The sequence below is a fragment of the Fringilla coelebs genome (assembly GCF_963513975.1).
Source record: "Fringilla coelebs genome assembly, chromosome: 4".
Classification (NCBI taxonomy): domain Eukaryota; kingdom Metazoa; phylum Chordata; class Aves; order Passeriformes; family Fringillidae; genus Fringilla; species Fringilla coelebs.
The window spans coordinates 57,689,995-57,710,737 of NC_140032.1; the positions used below are offsets into that span (position 1 = coordinate 57,689,995).

Here is a 20,743-nt window from a genome sequence, read left to right on the forward strand (position 1 = left end):
ATGCTCAGTGGATGCATAATCAGTTTCTAAGTCAGGAATGAAAAACTATTCAACAGTATTCAACAGACTGCTGAAAAAGGCATAGTCTTGCCAGCTTTTTAAAATGCTACTTCAAACATAGTGTCTTTAAACTGTTGGGAATTTTTAAGCACTTTGTGTATATATAAGGATATGTTCTGCTTTGGATGTGGGGCTTTTGGTATTTGTTTTGTTGTGTTTTTTAAATAATTACAAACTGAATTAAAGGTACTGATAGTACATCTTCAAACAGACTTCTGAACTTCATTTCCCTTCTGTATATTTTGACAATAATTTCAGTGGGCTGTTTTTTATCAAAATCTATTGGATTATGTCTATCAACTCTTATATTACCTTACCCTTAAATCTATTTCTTGAGAAAGATGCAGAAGATAAGATACAGGCTGAAGAGAAGGCATGAATTTCTCAATCACATAGAAAATAAGGACATTTTAACCCAGACTCTGGACATATGGTAGCTCACCACAAAGAATCAAAAATACTTAAGAACCCAAAGCTAATGGAGGCTTACTTTGACCAGGGCCTTCTCAACATTTTTAGCATGAAAACTCATCAGGCTCACAACTCTAAATGTCCCATGGACTCCCAGACATTACCTGAGCTCCAGAGTTCCCTTGAACATCTCTTTTGGATGTTTGCCACTCTTGTTTTGAGAAAGAGAAGTGAGAATTGAGGAAACAAAAACCTTGATATAATGTTAATGAAAACTTCCTACACACTTAAAAAATGCAAATATTCTGTCTGAATGAATAAATAGGATTTCACTCAGGTTTTAGTTGGATCAAGCTAAGTTCTGTGCTCCATTAGCTGCCATGACAGTTTTTTTAAAGAACTATCTAGAAGATGTGCATTGCACAGAAATTAGAATTAGGCTAATTTTATTAGGCTGAAATTATTAGTAGGCTGATTATCTTTGGCTGCCCTCCTTGTTATAATAATCTCTATGCCTAAAAATGAACCTTTCTTCAATGGCAAACAGATGTACTGTAAGAAGTGGCATAAAAACATCATAAAATCAAACTGCTGACTTATAGCTGAAAGAAACACCACCCCTGCCTGATTGGAATGATGTGTGGAAGATAAAATGTACCACTTAATGAAAAAGGAATCAAAAATTTCATGCCACCATATTTTCCATGCTTATTTAGGAACATTTTTTAAAGTTTGATATTGTGAAGAGATTGTTACACACCGTTCTGAACAGCAGCCTTTCAGTTAAAGGTTTAGTAATAAGCCAGCCCTGCTTTAATGGACTCACTATTCAAGAAAAGACCTGGAAAAATTCTTGACTGGGGAGAGACACTTTTCACCTAAATAATCTGACTGATTTCAGCAGGGTAACTCAGATAAGCAGAAAGATAATCCCAGGCAAATCTTCCCAAACAATTCTGTCACCATGCAGTACTTCAAACCTGACCTGCAGCATTCTTGCTAATTTAGTCCTAGACCTTTCTTCTCAAGAGACTGCCTGTTTTATAAAAACCCAACAAATAATTTAGTGGGTTTCTTTATGAGTTTGTGGTAGAAACACTGGCTTATCCTTAATTAAAAGGCTATATTTAACTGGATATGGTAAAAAACCAAAGAGTAAAACCCAAACCGCCTTGCATAAAAGACAAGACAATTCCATCTCCCAGCCTAGACTGTCTCCACAAGCCAGACACTCCATTCTCATCTTTCTGGCTGACCAGGCAGGTATCACAGGGGCTGTTCCCATGTCTACACTGCCATGGACTCAAGAAACACATCATGCCAGTGCCACCAAATTACAACCCAGTGCACACATTGAGTCCACTTTGGAGCAGACTGTCCTTGGGAGGCAGTTTTTACCCTCCCAGTGCTCTCCTGCAATGAATGCCTCCTCAGCTTGTGTCCTTGTGCTCTTCACACCATCAACCAGCTTCAGCCTCACCAGTTGCTGAGCACAGAGGAGGAAGTGAGGCAGGGGTGAAAAGAGGGCAGAACTGATGGGGAGGGGCACTACTGGCTGCTCTTTTACACAAGATATTCAACTTTAAGCTTATCTTTTCTACATTCTGGTGGAAGGCTCTGGCTACTCTGACACCCCCTTTAAATTTTGCATTCAATGCTGTTTTGTCACCGCTTCTGGTTCCCCCCATCCAGCCCACACCCAGCTGCCTCAGAGGCCTGTCTGGAGCACCCCATGCCCCAGTCCCTTTACATCCTGCTGGGGGAGGCAGGCCCATTACAGAAAGGGCACAGAATGCAATGCACCTTTGGAAAAGAGGTGGATGGCATCCAGTTTAGTGATGAAGGGCAACGAACAAGAGTTTGCAGCTGCACAAAGCCCTTCCTTGCTCTGGACTCCTTCCAGAGCCCTTAGTCCGATCCAGTTATGGCAGCATGTTACAGCACAGCAGGAAAACAACCACGTGTCCCTCAGAAACCCAGAAATGGAACTGCTGTGATGGGAACTGCCATGGCAGTAATGATGCTGAGGCTCTGGGAAGCAGCAAGCACTTGGAAGAGCACTGATGTCCTCCTGTGCCCACAGCGCCCAGCTCCAGATTTCAGGCAGGAGGTGGAAAGAGGTCTTTCCTACCCAACACCTAAGAAAGCTGACAAGTCACTGGGGTGCCTTTCCCACCCCCCTCTTTACAGGCAGTCACACGCACAGCAGTCGGACATCTCGGAAAGGCACAGAAGCCGTGCAGGAGATGCCAGCTCCCAGCCACTGACCCAAAGTCATTGACTGGTACTGAAATAATCCACCTGGAATAGGTGGAAGGGAAGGGGAAGCATATCACTGAGAACAGAGTTTCTACAGCACATGTTTAAATTTAAAAATAAAGGTTTTAATTACACCTGTCAAAAACTTCAAATTGTCTCTTGCCTCAGAAAGGGGGGAACAGAGACAATATCCAATGCTTTGGCAGTCATATATTTTAACAAGGAGATCTTTCACTATTATTCTTAAAAATTAAACTTAAATCCCCCAGTTCTGCTAAATAACTACATCTAGTTTGCAAATTCTTGCATATTCTATATGCTTGTGTGGCTGTGGGAGCTGATCTGGCACAAATGAAAAAGCATCTATTTGTCTACATACACCCTCCAGTTCTCTTGCCAAATTAAAAAAAAAAAAAATCAAAGGTTCACATTCAGAAGTATAGAAAAACAAAAGCTGACAATCTTGACTTTTTTTTTTATTTCCTAGGTTGGGCAATGAGACTGTATATTTCAGGTTTCCCTTGTTAAAGTGATCACAGATGCCTAATCCCCTTTTGGGTTCCCCTATGACACATTAAACACCAAGCCAATCCAAACACACCTGTGGATTTTAAAGCCATTTATTGAGCTATAAAAATAACCATAGGTATTCTTCATCTGAAATACACCAGAGCTACTCTTCCACTTAACCGTGGTGCAATGATCTGGAGGGTTAATGTACAGAAACAAGACCAACTTTACAATCCAGAAACACCTAAATGGGAATTAGATTAATACCCTTGGAGATCAGGGACTTAAGGACTAGCATCCAAAAATTCTGCTGCAAACAAGGGCCTGACTAGCTGGAAAGACATAGATTAGTCAATAGAGGGTAGTTAAGAACCATGAATATTATTTATCCATGAAAAAGAAAACTGTGATGTACCAGAAGTAACAAATCAGTGGAGATAGGGGATACTGGAGACGTTGCACAGGCCTGGATAAGCCCTTGTGAAGCAAATTGCTCAGCTGTGCAGGATTTGTATTACCTGGGCTGAAGACGGAATTAAAACTGGAGCAGGTGCACAAAACACCTCAGATTAAGGGATTTTTTTTATGAATTCAAAGATTAGAAATGCATGGCTTGTTTAGCCTAGCTGACTGAAGGCTGGCAAAGAAAAAGTCAGAGCCAGGGTGATAAACTTCAGAGAAGTGCTATTCAGATGTATAACACTGGCAACAAAGACAAATGGATTACACATCTTTAACCAGGACTTACTAGAAATTAGTTTTCTGTTCATCAGAGACACAAGTTTCTAGCACTGCAAGGCTGGATGGAGAGCAAAAATGCTTATGTTTAGGTTGGATCATGCTCAGTTCTGAGGTGAATTGCAGGAAAAGAGGTGGATTGGGTGAGTCAGGATGGGATTCTCCTGGCAGCCTGGTTCTATGAGCCTGTTCAAGATGTGTGGTTAACTTCTGCCCATGTTGAAGCAGGGCTGCGCATTTGAAAGGCTCCCCTAGTTTTACATAGATGAAAATCTCAAGAGCAGTAACATGTAGAAGAGCACCTAGAAAAACCTACAGTATTTTGTGTGTGAGTCAGGAACAAGGAGGGTCCCTATTATTCTCTTGTTCCAATTTAAATAACAAAGCCATAAAAGGTGCATGTGAAAAAAAGCAATAAATTATTGAGTATTTCACAGCAGTCATTGAAAAGTTCTAGTTAATTGTAAAGAGTTTGGATCAGATCAGAGAATTTTGTTTTCCCAATGATTAAAGAAGAAAGGAAACAGTGAGGTAAATAACCAGGTAGAAATAATGATGCACTTTAAATCTTCCACACGAATGAGTTGATCTGTTAATAGCTAATGCACTGTGCTGCTCCCCCTCCCTTCCCCCCCACTGTAATCAGCCTTTTGTCACATACCAGTGAAATCCATTAGCTGCAACTTCCTTATCAACTTCCAAGGCTTTCCAGCTACTAAGATATTTGCATATTTAACGATTCATTTGACTGATATCAACTCTCATTTACCAAGTGCATGAGAAGAAAAACAAGGCATAGTGTGTACAAATTCTGTTTAAAAGCAAAAGAGTACTGACAGCTCCTTTCAATAAACAGATTTATCTGGATTAATGGGATTGGAGTAGACTTGGTAAAAAATCTGAGAAGTATCAACAACTTTTGGACCTGTACTTTAATTTAAAGATCGTGAATACAAGTGAAAGCTCTTCAGCATTTAAATCAGCTTCTAATTTCACTCCCTTTTTTTATTTCACTTTTCTCTACACTACTTGTACCAAATTCCCTTCACTTGTCCACTCCTGAATTATTTCAGCAGTGCTGCTTTCTAGTACTCATGACATCACCACTACAACACCAACATAAAAATGAAAATTCAGAAATCAAGAATAGGAGCAAGCTGATAAAGCCTTAGAAAGATCCTGTTTTGACACAAATGTCATGGTAGTTTTATTGGCAAAGGAACTAATGGGGGAGTAATGTCAGACAGTCACACAGAGGGTTTGCCAAGTGTATCTTTAAAAATGAACATGAATTTTGTACTGGGTCTTTAACTGCACTGTAGGCATGCTTCTGAAGAATGTGAAGTATATAAAAGTGTAAAATACTGACTTATCTCTAACATTTTTTGATGGCTTTCCATAGAAGTACATAGATTCACACACTTAAGACTTCTGCTATTTTGATAACTAACCTTGGAGAAAACAAAACTTCTTTTTCTGCTTTAAAAGTGTTCATGATTGATCTGTTACTCTCTAAGTGTGCAAAGTGACAAGAGGGAGATGGACAGCCTCACTCTGAATGCTTTGGTACACAGCCTCCTAATCATTGCTAATGAAGCATTGCAGAATGCTGCAAAGAAATATCAAACAGCATCACCTCATGCTAACTTGAAACTGATTTAACTTGCTTTGTTTCTGCTCACCCCATATATGAGCTCCAGTTACATACAGCTCATGGGACACTGCCCTTTGTAACATCTTTGCTGGGAATATGGCATATTGACTGTTAATAACAAGGGTTAACATGAGGATGATGATATTGCTGATTAACATATCTGGGAAAAAAGATTCAAGAGCTTCTTATTAGGCAAAATGTTAATCAGGGGTATCTGTGAGAAAATCAGATATTCTTTATAAAGTTTAGCTAAGCATCCTCATACAGTCCAGTAATTACAGGCACAGTACTTAAGGCTCCTATAAAGTATTCTGAACCTCTTAGAATGTTAATTGTGAGTAAGCTTTACACCAGAAGTTTCATAGCAGAAATATACTTTTCAGAAATGTAACTGACTTCCTCTTCAACACCATTCACTTAAGATGATAAATTATTTGCATTAAATGCATTATTTATTACAGCTTCAACATGCCTTTATCAATGTTGTTTAGACAATTTATATTTACATTACTGGGCAATTATGAACAAAAAGACAGCTCAGAACATTATATTCTCTGGTGAACACAGGGCAAAATAGAAACAATAACTGCTACCTCAGGTTAAGCTATATAACAAAAACAAGCTAATAGACAACAATGTATTTTATTTCTGGCAGCACTAAAGGTATTTTATGCACTGTACACAGGGAGAATAACAAATATGAACATTCAGACTATCATAGCACAACTCGGTGGAAGAGTTAATGCTCGAGAGTACCAGATTCAGGAACTAAAATTCATTGATGACATTGACTTGAAAGGCCCATGAATAGCATTCAGCAGCTCAGCTCAGTTATTGCAGAGGTAAATGGAAGTTTCATTTTGAAGGTTGAAAATTCCACCCTGTATTAATTAAGCATTAAGGCTAAGTTACATGACTAAACTGCTGAATGGTTCAGAGAATAAAACCAGGACTTTTCTAGTCCATGTTTCTCACTCCACAGTAACTCCACAGTACCACGAGGAATGATGGAGCTGCAGGCTGTAAGCAAGCATACAGAAACATGTGAACTGTGTGCTTGAATCCACTATGTGTTCACCAGGCCAGATACATCAAGGAAACTCAGAGGAAAACTAGAGAGGTTCACATGAAAAAAAGGGTTTCAGCAGTCCAAACCACAGATGGTCACAGGACATGGAAACTTGGACTGTGCATATTCAGCTGCCCTAAATATACATCACAGGATAAACTGAACCTTCAGAGAAGGCAGACCTCATTTAGCAGGGCTGACCAGAATACTGCTCTTCATCTGTGAAACCCTCAACAAAGACCTCAAGAAGTTTTAAACAGTTACATAGCAAAAGAGAAGTCCTCAAGTTTTGGGCTCTGTGACAGAAATCCACAGTTCTTGTAAATCCCCTCATCCCCAGACTAGCTTCTTTATCACTCTGATGGCAAAGTAATTCATGTGTGTATCTTCCTCAAGAATAACAAGTCCAAGTCATGTTACAAACCACCCAATAATTAATGTGAATTTTACACACTTCTCATACAAATGTTTCCAGGGCTGGTAGGAAGAATAGAGACATGATTTGCCTTCCTGCTCTTGTACACATGAAGTTTTACCACCTCCTCTGGGAAGTAATAGTGAAAACTGCAATTTATGGGGCAGAATATCTTGTCATCTGCCTATAAAGACACCAAAGAAAAGAACTTTATCTTGCCCAAAAATATATACAGATCTTTCCTTAACATCTCAGTTTCTACAGAAAATACCCATTTTGACTATTCAGTGCACCAAACTCAGTGAGGTAAAGCACAGGGAAAGCTGCCAGTGAGCAAAAGTAAAAAGAGCTGAAGTTTCACTTAGAAACAAGGGAACAGAATGAATGCCTGTGGAAGAAACACTTTCTACATATAAGAGAGAAGAGGATTGGAAAACAGTGAGGTAGACCATCCTGAATCAACATATTCAGTGCAAGAATAACAAAACACCTGTCTTTTTTTAAAGGAAAGTTATCTTTTTCAACCTACAGTAAGTCTATGGTCCCAGGTGTACTGAGAAAGCTTTGCTGGTGTGCATCAATATATAGAATATGGTCAAAGCAGTTTGTGTGTAAACACAGCTACATCAGTCAATTACAATTTGTTCTAGTAAAATAAAACTCTTCCCACAGTTACTGTGAGGCAGTAGCTGATGTTACAGCCACTCTCACAGTAGTATTTATCCCGGTTTATACAGCTATATTTGTATATAGCCCATATGTTGCTTAGGCATCCCTGCTAAAAACAGTGCCTCCCTTGCATGCCACTTACAAATTGTTTCAGACCAACTTCCCACTTCCCCCCTTTTCCAGTGTGCTGACTTACATACAAAGCCAGCAGTAAGACAAACATAAAAGAAAATGTATGCCTTCCTTGAAATTCTTAAAATGCTTCAGCCTATATTCCCTGCTCTTCACAAAGCCCCAGCTCTCAGCAGCTTGCACCACACCACACCAGCTGTGCCAGCAAATCCTCAAGCACCAAGACTTCCTTTCTGACCAGGGATTTACTCAACACCACCACCCACCTGCAAAAGCCTCTCCAGTGTATGCTACTATCCTTGCCTTTATAAAACATGAAGGTAGAGCCTTCTCTCCTCCCTTTCTCTCTAGCTTAAGCTGCCAGGACCCAAGACCCTCACTGAAGGGTGACAATTGAATAGGAAGGAAGCAGCATTACATTTAGTGTTGCACAGCAGCTCCAGTAATCTCTCTTGTCTCTATCACAAAAATACCCATGAGCTTAGTTGCCCAAAAGCAAGGCTCTGTTTATCTGAGTAGTGCTTTTCCAGTTCTTATCTGCTTCAGATCAGTGCAATCCTGTCCAGCTCCTGCAAGTGTAAGCTCTCCAAGAGCTCTCCTAACCAAGTTATCTCCTTACCTGGCAAGTGTTAATATTTTACCCAGTCTGACTAACAGCGTATGATTTTACACTTCTGTAAGAGCAACAGCTTTTGGTCATTTTGGAATGAAGTGTAGGTGGTGTTTGCATTCACTATGACACATTTTGATGGCCTTCCTGGGAGGCAGCTAATTACAAATATTGACCAGAAAAATCTTCTTCATTATTTATGCATTGTGAAAACCATCCAAACTTGGATCTTAAACATATTGTCTAATAGGTGCAAGATTACCCAGTAAAAGATATAGTAATATCATGATACTTACAAAAAGCAAAAGCAGAAGTGGAGTTATAACAATGCCCTGGAAGAAACAAACAAAAACAGTCTGTTAGTCAGGGAGGCAGAAAAATCTTTACTTCCTTAGCTTAGCACATGGAAATACACAAACACCATTTAACATCATAGAAATTAAGTAACAAGCTCAACTTTGCTCTTCACTGAGCATGTTCTTTAACATTTATGGAGCAATCATTTTATAAACTACACTCAGTACCAAGTACCCTTTTTTTTTACCTTTTTGCATCTAAGTCCCTCTGTTCTAAAATATACAGATATATATTCTGATATACAGAATATGGATCATTTATTTTTTAAAAAAACATATTAAAGCTCTCCCCTCAGCGTGCTGTATCTCAACTTCACTAAGCAGCTCCTCTTTAGGGAGAGGCTTGATCAAGTCCCATGGCACCCAGTCCCAGGTCCTCTTCTGAGCAGAAGCTGCATCAACTGTGATGAATTAGGTGTCGTGACTGTGTAATGTAAGCAGATATTCCCCAAGGAAATGAGCTGAGATCTCAAAACTCATTTCACTTGATTAGACTTCATGTCTCACTGGTAGAAGGCAAGTCTTTCATCTAATTTAATCACACAGGACCACCTCAGCTTTCCACATCCCCCAGGCAGATGCAAGCAAAAAGATTTGTTGTCTTCACTGACAAGGAACAGGTTTAAAGCTGATGATTGGACAAAATAGAGGATTTTAAGTTTCATGAAAGCAAATCTTAGAATGAGTTGTTTGGGTTGGGAGTTAACATGACATGCATCACTTTCATAGCTGCAAACAGCAATTCCCCATCATCTTTCTATCTGACTTCAATATTTTATTATTGCTCAATAAAATGATTCCATCATTTAATGCATGCTAATTCATAGAGCTGGCTCAGAACTTCTCTAGGCCAGGACTATTCTTCATCCAGGTAAGTCACAAGAATAGCTAGCTTTTCAGCTATTCACAAACTTCATTTAAAAAAAAAAATTGGACAAAGGTCCAAAACACACTCACATTTATGTAAAAGGGTGCTTATTTTACATTTTATTTAGCTACAAGTGAAAAACCACTGAACAAAAAACCTAGTTGTCGCCTACTTTTCACTTAACCTTGAGTAACATGGCTTTACTTTAATCTCTTGGAAGAAAATATAAAGAAAAACCTAAACAACTAGTTTTGTATTTGCTTTCTGGGTCCACAAAAAAATCACAGATTCTGACAGACTATCAGCCACAGAGAGTTCCTATTGTGTTCCTAAAACTAAATGCAACAAATAAATGCCACAAATTATAGCAGACAGGAAGGATCAAGGAGGCAACAGTTAAGCTGTGCAACTTGAAGCCTCTGCAGAATTTAAAAACATATTTCAAAATAAATAATATATGCCATATCTACTGCCCCACAGCCCAGATATCCATAATAATTTATCTTTTTGCAAATGTCACAATTGAGATAGATCATAAAAGACTGAAAAGAGAAGTAAAAGCAGGAAGAATTGCTTCAGGGAGACACTCACTATTTACAGGAGGTTTAGACCAAAATGCAGATAACAGATATGAAGAAATATAGGTGTTCAAGTACAGCAGCTGGAGAGGAAGAAACAAAAGTTGGGGAAGGCAGAAGGCATCAAGGGCTGAACTGACACTTGCACGCAGCAGAATCTGTGAGGAAGAGCTGACTGCAAGATCTGTGTAATGCAGGGACAGGACAGTCACTGCATCAGCGACCAAAGCCCAGCTCTTAGGGGTGGCTGCTATGAGCACATGAGCCAGACCTTGCCCTTCTTCCCCTTTCCCCACTGACAACTGCATTGCACACCTCAAATGCTACCAGACATTACCAAGTGCCCGAGTGTTCCCTCAGCCTCCTCTAATTTTGGGATGCAGAACACCACTGCAGCAGGGCTCCACCTTCAGGCTTTTGCACAAGTGAGGAGGATGGAGCAGGAAGTGATCTGAAAGCATCCCATACTCCTACTGAGCACAGAGTGCAGGGAGAAGAGAGCACAGTGCCAGCTTGAGAGCAAAGCCAGCTCTCCTCTGAACCTGAACAAACTCATTGATTCAGCACCATTAGCTATTTCTTATGTGCTTCATGCCTCAGCATGGTTTTAGAAGTTACCAATAAAAAAGGCAAAAGTAAAAAACCAAACCAAACCAACCTTTCTCTCTATCTTGTTGATAAATCAAGATTGTGTCCTTCTTCCTTGGGATGGCAGCTGTGACTTGCTATTTAATTACTTCAGAAGCTTGCTGATATTAACACAGTGGGCAACAGCCACTGCTAATTCAAAGCCACAAAAGGAAACTGCACTTCTGTGACAGTAGCACTTCTTGTAATTCTGTCAGTGGGGAGCAAGAGAATCCCTATACATCACAAAGAGATCCCTGAATGAGCGTGCTGCAAATCTAGCATTCAAAAGGTCAATTTTAGCAATTTGTTATTAAATTTTGCTATTTAACCTGGTGATCTTAATAATCAGAAGTGAGTTTCCTGTTGTCTCACCACAGAAAGGATTTACAGGGTTGAACTTTTCCATTTGCAACACACACACGATTCCCTGGAAAGCTAAACAATTACCTGACAGAACAGACAAGTTCATATTAAAAAATAGATGCTGTTGCTGAATCAGAGTAATTTGATGTTAATGTTTTATTTTGATAAGGAATGCTAGTTTGAAAAACCACAGGGTTTACATTAACACCAAAGGGGTTTTTTACTTCAGTCAGTAGTGCAGTAGTGGCTGATGGTTTACAGGAGCAAGCAAAGCAGGATTTATTCAGGGAGGGAACCTCTGTTACCCAACCAACTGATGGAACTGCTGAAGAACAGACTTTGGGGATGTAAAGCCCAATCTGTAGGTTAACCTGGGAACACCGATGTGCTTTTATGAGCTGAAGCCCTTCTCTTCAAGTTCCTGCCTCAGATATGAAGAAGGCTTGCCCTACCATGGTGCATGTGTCTAACAAAAGGCATTACCTTTCCCTGCACACAGCACCTTGCTTTGACACATTACCCCTTCATTAGGAACATGCTCCTCAATGTGCTCCTGAGCATTATGTGATGCATCTCAATTCATACCCACTAAAGAATAATAAATAGAGCACTTCGAGTCTAAAGCCTACTGACAGAAAATACAGAAGACAATTTACATGTTGAAGGTAAAGCCCAAAGTCTGATTCACTAAGAATAAAGAAAATGTAGAAGAAAACATTTACTCCTGTGCCCAGCTCACTCTCCAGCAGAGGCTTCACAAAGATGAGAATACTCTGGTACTGGCACTGTAGCTGCTTTCTGAGATTACAACTGGCTGAGAAGCACAGAGGAAGCTAAAAATTAAAATAAAGATGACCATTTCTAAGTCAATTGGACACTGAGACCATCAGAGAGGAAAATGGAACTAAATTTGACAAGGCTTTTCCCTGCTTTGCTTTCCAGGCAAGTGCTGTCAAGTACACAGTGTATGGAGATAAACAGATTGTAGATTAGCACTTCCAGCAAAAGCTGAGCATCTGCCCTTGAGAATGCAAGGTCATTACACAGTTTTAGCATCTCCAAAGTTGGGGTGGAGTGTTAGGCTTCCCAACTGCTGCCCACAATGGAGTCAGAGTTGTAAAGTGACTGCCGTTTGCTATCTGCAGAAAAACTTTCAAGAAATCCATTTACACCTCTGATGTGAAAGACTGACTGAATATATTTCAATGATTTTAGTGGAAAGGGCAGGAAAAAAATCTCAGCCTGACATGAGACACTGATACAACGTAGGAGTCTGAAGAGTCAGATACTTGGAACCATCTCCCCACAGTAAAGATCATGAAATGGATTTTATTTAAGAGACTTTAAATACAGGTTTGTGTGGGCAAGCATGTACATAAACACACATGTAAACAGCAAGGATGTACTTGGAGATCCATTTAATTGTTATTTGCTTTGATTAGATAAAATTGCTAAGAGGTTTTCTATAGGTTTCATCCAGTACAGCTCTGCTGTAGAGCAGGTATTAGGAGGTGGTTATCCTCCAAAAGAATATGTAAAATCAATACATGGAATTGGCTGCCAAATCAGACAGGGAAGGGAAGTCACCTAATGAATTTGAAACTATGGTGGCAAATCATTAAGAATGAAATTATGCAAATAGGAAGAGGGAGGTGGGCACAGATCCAGAGGAACACATGGTAGAAGACAAGTAGGGATTACTGTAATGAGGCATGAAATACATGTGAACTTTCCTTAGTTTCCTTTACCCACAAATTTCCCATGCAATTTTTCATCATTCTTACAGGTCATCAGTACAACACACATGTGGCAACTGCTAGAGAGAAAAGCCTTAACCAAAGTCATGTCTGATTTGCCTAAAGAACCAGGGCTGGAAAGGAGAAAATGGGGTTTGTAATCAAAGCTCTGAACAAATGTGTATTTTCTGAAATCTATTACCTACTTGTGCTTAGTGCTACAGAGGTTCCTGAATGCTCCATCAGAGCAGGACACAAAACAAGCAGAAGTGTAAGCAGTGTTACATAAAAACTGACAGGGCAGCATTTCCATGCTACTGATAGGGCAAGGTGTGAGAGAAAAGCTTATGAACACTGGATAATTTCATCAGAAGACAAGCATAAATGAGAAATGAAACTCAGTCTTCTTCTGTGTATGGCAGTATTTCTCAAATTTAAGTATTTATTTCAAGAGTTGCTGACACTTTTAGGAAAAAAAAAAAGCTCAATCAAAATAAAGATGAGCTCAGTTGGTTAGAATATGGAGTTAATAACATCAAAAAACCCCAGCCTGCACATGCCACCTCACCACCCAACAAACAAATAAACAAATTTTCCAAACACAAAACTGTAGTTTTTATTATTCCAATGAGAGTGAAACTTTACGTGAAAAATATGTGTTATTTCTATTTCTTTTGTCTTTTTTTCCCCTTGATTTTGTGTGTGGAAGTGTGTTTTCAAATTTTTTTTCCTTTATTTTTAACAAGTTTGCGGACAATTTCATAATGTTTTACATTTTAAAAAGAGAACCTTGCCTCCAGAAAAGTGCTTCCAGGTCTGAATTAGGCGTGCTTGTGAGCAACAGGACAGCTAATACCAAAGTTCTGACAGAATACAGATATTCTCAAAAAAGAAAAAAGAAAATCACAAAAAAAAAAGAAAGGGGGCACTCCTAAAGATAGAAAAGCTGATTGTTCAGTGTTTTCACTAACATGACAGAAATTGTAAAGAGCACAGCAGCACTCAGAGCCAACTCTCAGTTTATTCAAATCAAGGAGCACAAGACTCCCACCACCCTCACCCCCTCAGACTGGTCACAGCTCCACAGTTCCATTTCACAGCATCACCCCTGAATAAATACACTGTTTATTACCTGTGATACCACATTGTTCATCATCTCAAATAAACTGATTAAAAGTATACTCCCATGTCATACTGCTTTGCAGTACTCTGAACATTAGATATCATATACAGAATGATTCCATCTGCTAAGACATGGCTTTCACACACCAAAATCCTCAGCAATTAGCTGTATTCTCCCTTTTTCCACCTGTCCCCACACAGCTTTAGAACTGTGCAGAACCTCTCGACAGACACCACAGATCAAGGAAAAAAACCCCTAGGCTAAAACCCCTGTGCCCTTCTGGTTCTAGCCAGAAGTCAGGCTGGGACCAGGCAAGCTCTTGTGAAACCACAGGTAGGCACTGCAGGAGTGGCATAACAGAAAAGGGCCTGATAACAGGTGCAGAGGTAACTGTGAATTTCACATATCTCAGTTTTTAAGTACTAAGTCATTTGAGGATGAAGATTCAAGTTTGGAACTGAAATTATTCCAAAAACATTTCAGTGCCTTACTGTTTGGATCCAGTGGCTGCAGGAACCTCCTTGAGAGACTATCTTTTTATGGGTTCTTTAAATAACTTTTAATATTTTTGTAAGCATGGCCATAACAAGCCATGTTGTTCATTTGACTTACTTAAAGATGGCAGCAGACATGACAAATTTCTGTTGATTGTAATGTTGAAATTGATTTTCACAATAAAACATGTTTGCCCCCTGTTTCTAACGTTGTCCCCATGTAAATGACATAAACATTAGAATTTATCTCTTGCAATCTCAGAGATTTAATTACAGCTTTCTCATAATCTTGTAATTTCAGTAATTTCCCCAAGATGCAACTTGTGTCCCTGTGTTGCTCCCCCATGGACATCACAGAAGTTCGTGGTGTCAGATAATTACTTGCCTTTTGTTTTCAATTCAATTATTTTCAAAATAATTTCAAGTGTAAAACTCCTACAATACATCCCTCTTCTGTCAGCTGCTCTAATGACATTGTTGGTTCTGAGAAGGCTTATACAACTGCAATTATTCAAAATAAAATCTGTAATTAAGCTTTTTGTCTTGTTCTATATGAAATGACTATTCTGAAAGCTAGGGAGAACAAAGGCTTACGAACTGAAGCTTTTTGGCATGCTTAATACACCCATTCTCCCCATAATAAATAATGGGAAAATCTGAAAATATATTGAAAAGAATATGATGTTAAGTTCACGCATTTTTGGTAAAATGATAAATATTGTACCCTACCAAGATTACAAACTACAATACAAAATTGAAAATTCTATGTAACCTTAATTCAACTATAATTAGAAATACACACCACAGCAATAGCTGTAACTCATCCAATTAGGCCAATATTAGATTTTAATAACAAAACTGTGTGAAATTAGAAGCACTATGTCAAAATGGCTTTTAATTTATCAGTGGGGGCAAAATAAACCAGATTTCATATCAACTCTGAGACGATGCAGAGGACTTTGAGAGTTGCTCCAGCCATTGTACCACCTTTGTTCTGTTGCATTAATCTAGTGCCCCCAGTTGTGGGAATGGACAGCCATTTGAAAAAAAAAAACAAAACAAAACCAGAATGATGAGATGATATTAAAAACTTTAGCAGCATCAGATAACAGTAGAAATCAAAAGCATTTCCAGTATTTATTAATAATTACTATTTGCAGATGCTCCTCTTGCCTACATTTTATACAAGCATGAAAAAACGGAATCAAAACGAATGTGAGCAGCCAGAGTTCAGTTCTTTCAACAAAACAGATCAGAGAAACAAGAAATGCCATGATCTGAACTACCAGCAGTAACACTACCACACTTGTCACAGATGAAGTGTAAAGAATAAAACCAAAAGGAAGGAACATTTTTTTCAGTAAGGTAGAGGGGGGAGTTTCTGGTATCAGATTGAGTGTTAAGCCAAGAATAAGAAAAGAGTATTTTAGAAAGGTAAAACTAGAGATAAACCCAGTTTGCCTGGCTTTCCCAGCAGAGGGCATCTTAAACACATTAGAAATGTGTTTCTTACTCAGCCACAGAATAGTTCAGAACACAGCAGTGAGGACCCTGAAGTTTTAAAGCAAACAGGAAAACTGATACAGGAGTAATATCTGGAATGATGCGTAAAATACACCACAAGTCTCAGTCAGAGGTGGAAATGACCACTTCCAACAAATGACCTGAAACCATCAGTTAGGGGGAGCTGGCTGGCAGGGGGTGGAATAGCTTCTACAACAGGTGGGATCCCGGGTGCTGCTTCTGGCCACACTTTGCAAGGGCTGTAACCTCTCTGCAGCAGCTCCACAGCTCTGTGTGTGGCCAAGGAGATCCAGTGGGCCTTTGCTCACGTTTCTGGAACAGGATCAAGCCAGATCCAGCACACATGTAACACCTTCCTGCATTTTTTTCTTGCCTCTCTCTTGTGCAATGCATTTAACCCAGCTGTCCTGTTGATATCTTCAGTGAGTTCAAGGATACTGCTGAGCCTGCTGGAGCTACGTTTTTCCTCTTCCCATTTCCTCTCCAGTTGCTTTTGCTGACCATCACTCCTGGCCTCAAGACTTTATTCCTCTCTACTTTCCACCTCAATGGGGCCTTTTAAAACTTCATCCTATGCATATATTTTTCCTAATTCCAGCTGATTAAACCATTGTCTGTTCCTATTCAAATAAATTTCTGCAGAGAACAAGATCATTAAGGTTCTGTGTGTCAGGATAGGGGTTTGTGCACTAAATGGACCTTGGTTAGAGTAGACATAAAAGAGAGAAAGGAACTTTTCAATCATATACACCATTACCATTTTCAGAGTGACCCCCTTGCCTTTGCAAAAATCACTTTGACATTGTAATCCTGTAATTTCTACCAGTGCAAGCAGGCTCCACACCCTATGAGCATGACCTCAGTGGGACTGAGGAGGAAAGGCACAGAGCTTGTAGGATTAGGGTGCCTGCAGCTGTAAGCACAGCCCTTTCTTGAAAAAAGGTTTAAGATATAATAAGGATATAATAAACCTAATTACATGTGTAGTGCAGTGTCAAGGATGCACCACTATTTCTCCTTTGTTTTGTACAGAGAAAATAAAAATGCAGCAGAAGTAACAAACATGTTTCACAAGAAAAGGTAATTTTGACCAAATTTTCAAGTCTGTTTTCTTGAAGAAGAAAGTTCTAAAGAATCTAAATTTCCCCTGTATTTGGATCTGTGCCAAGTCACAGGCAAATCTTAATTTAACTTACTAAGAAGCCATTCCCAGCAAAGCATGCCAGCCTAAGCACATCTGTTCCCACAAAGCCACGTGGCGCTAGGACAGGATGGCACTAGATGGTGCTGTGGGACCTCCCAGGGAAAACAATCTCCTTATAAGTTATTGTATTGTTCAATTTGCCAGAGAGTTGATTCTGTATTTTGAGGAGTACTAAGTCCCAACAAAAGAAACCAGAGCCACAGAAAAAGAAGGAAGACACTAAGTAAACATCTTGCTTTGAGTGACACTGCTTTTTGGAGTAGCTGAGTGCCAGTCTTCCACTGGAAGGCTTCTTGCCTCTCCTTGCCAAAGGAAAAGGATGCAGTTTTTATGCTCTACACCAGCCTTGCTTTAAAGGTTCTACATGTAAAACAGAATTGAAGAAGTCCCAAGACACAGCTCCAACAGGCAAGGTCCTCACAAGACTATCATTCTTTGGGACTGAACCTCACTATCCTTTAACAGACACCATTTTATTCCAGTCAACGTTTAAAAAGTTATTTTGACATAATAAGCTTTGAATCAATGCAACTTTCAATGAACTAATCTGTGCATTTACTTTTCCTGCCATGATGATCAGTTGTGTAAAAAACCCCAAAAGCATAAAGGAATGATTATAAAAACCTGAGAGAAAAGCTATGGGAAATTCTAGAGAAATTAGCAGTTTTAGGCCATTATCAAAATTGATTCTACTTATTTCTTTCTATAGCTTTTCATGTAATTGAAAACTATTGGAGTAGAACAGGTTCTGTATAGAGACACCACCAACAAAGCATATTTTGTTAACATAAACACTATGTTTAAGTAAACTCTGATCTCCTTCATTCTTCTTCAAGCCAAGAACCTCAAACAGTACAAGTATAAACACTGTAAAAACCCTCTTTGACACATGCAAGAAAATAAAACTTTATATAATGGGCAGGAATGTTGTTCCAATAAAAACCCATAAGGGTTAATTATGCATCAGTAGTAGTAAAACACTTCCTTAGCACTGCAAAGGTCTCTTGGTGACCTGCTATTCAGAAATACCACCTTAACTTATCACTAAAGTGCTGGCATAATTCTCCACTCCCCCAAAATACAGGTTTTATCTGCATTATCCATGAAATAAGATACTATCTCCCTCACCCAAATCAAACCAACAGCACAGTTTGTCTGTAATTATTGTTATGAAATAGATAAGCTACATTGGCTTTATCAGAAAAAATGTCTCACCAGCCAACATCCTACCTGCACTCTGTAAGGGGAGAAATGACCTCCAAATCCCCCAGGTTCCTTCAAGATCATTCCCAAGTCTGCTGGAAAGTTAAGCTATTATCAATTAGTTCAAGACCAAGCTCACTCATACATTCCCTTTTTTTTTTATCTTTAGTCTAAGTGCCCTGAATTGTTTTAATAAAAGGTATGACAAAGATAATTTATGTTTCCACTGTTATTCTCAGCTAGGATTTCCACTCAGCACTGAGTATTTCCAAGGCCAAACCCAACCCAAATGCACAGAAGCCCATGCATAGACACAAACCCCCAAACCCAGCCCCCAGTATGGTAATCTATATTGCTTGTGTTCTGTGCTGCCTGCCTGGCCCCAAGTCATCAATAATGAATAGAAATGTACAGCTACAGCAGTAGCCTGTGTCATGGGCTTGTCAGGGATTTTTGAAAAGGAACAAAAACACAGGTCTGCCATTTGATTGTGTCTTCTGCAAATGCAGGAAGGGCAAAGCAAAGTGGTATTTAAAAAGGGGTAATATGATTAACCCTTTTTGAATGAAATGAACAATTTTCCTCAGCCACATTGATTAGAAAATCACTTGCTTGCAGCGCAACCAGTATTCTCCTAGGCCTGAGAACTCAACAATAATGTTAACTCTGAGCCCAGGGAGGAGAGGTTTTTTCTATTTTAAGATAATGAGTACATCCTCAAGAGGAGTCAAATACCACAGTTTACATAGAGGAAAAAAGGGTTTCTTTTTTTAGGAATCCAGTAAGTTGAGTATCAAATAAATTCTGTACTTGAAGAAGAAACTTAACGTGTGCAAATGCATATACACACAGTCAGTGAAAGGAATGGCATTATTCAAAAAGATACAGATCCTCATGAATGGGCTAGAAAACATGAAGGGAAAACAAAAATGTGGTACTTGTATTTATTATTTCTTTTCAAATATTCCCAAATACATTTCTACAGACATTATGACTGTGGTCTTACAGGAGTGATTATCTCACATTTTACAAACAGAACACACCAGCTGGTACACTACCAATCCACCCCCTGGGGAGGGTGGGTGGCAGACTACAAAATGTCTACAGGACACACACAAACTAAACTGATTGAAAGCCCAGTAGTAAACCCAAATCTTTCTTGCTTTCTACATCTGCATAAATTCCAGAAAAAGTCCTGCATTAATATATTTAGTTAATAGAAGCATTAACTTCTGTAGTAGATGAGTACATATTCTCCCCTTTGGAAGACTCAACTGAAGATGCACCCTTGTCTTCAAATAACCTGGAACTAGACAAATTGAGATCATTTATATAAGAAATGAAACTATATAAACATGAACTTCCATCCTGGCATCAAATGCAGGACATCTCAATTCAGATTACATTGCCAGGCCTTCTTTTCTAGAAGCCAGCAACAAGAATAAGCACAGGTTTTAAACACAACTGAGGAAAATCTTCAGAAAGCAGCAATCAATAATACAATTTGATCAGGCTGCTCTGGGTTCTGACCCAATGTTATCTTGTGATAACTGTTTTTATGGCTAGAGTGGGATGTTATAGTATTCAGCTGAGCTCAAGTGTGCATAAATCGCTGAATGTTCATTCATGGGTTGAATATGTTATTAATGAGCGTGAATAAGGAAAAAGGACCATAAACCACCTTTCTGTGGCAGATAATAAAATAACTGCCACAAAATCATAAGTACACACTGCAGCACACTAAGGTTAAAAAAACCCCAAACCACAGAAATGTGATTCTGTTTACACTAACTGATTAAATTGAGATAATTTACTTACAAAAGAAATTTTATCCTATTTAAAGAATTCTAAAATTATTTCATAGCCGAAAAAGTTGCTTCTCAATCCTAATTCCAAATGCACTTCAGCATGACTACACTACATAGATTTCATTTTGCAAATTCTACACAGTCAGTAAAAAGTTCTTTTCTCCTAGTGACATCTTTTTGTGGTTTTTTGAGTGCTCAGATCCCCTCCTCCAGCCTACTGCCCAAACACAGTTTGGCAGCACAAAACTTCTGCCTTGTTTTGAATATCCCCATGGAACACACAATCCACTTAGCACACATTTTAATGTGCTGAATATGCACATCTGCAA

The 20,743-nt window shown here is 39.1% G+C and overlaps 1 protein-coding gene across 3 annotated transcripts in view; it reads right to left on the reverse strand.

Moving 5' to 3' along the window:
* The window catches only part of SLC10A7 (solute carrier family 10 member 7), a 139,636-nt gene that overhangs the window by 39,239 nt on the left and 79,654 nt on the right, over positions 1–20,743 (reverse strand). For all 3 annotated transcript variants that reach the window (XM_084205183.1, XM_084205184.1, XM_084205185.1), the window contains one exon: positions 8,824–8,859. In XM_084205183.1, the coding sequence (XP_084061309.1) occupies positions 8,824–8,859 (36 nt within the window). The remainder of the gene's footprint in view (positions 1–8,823; positions 8,860–20,743) is intronic.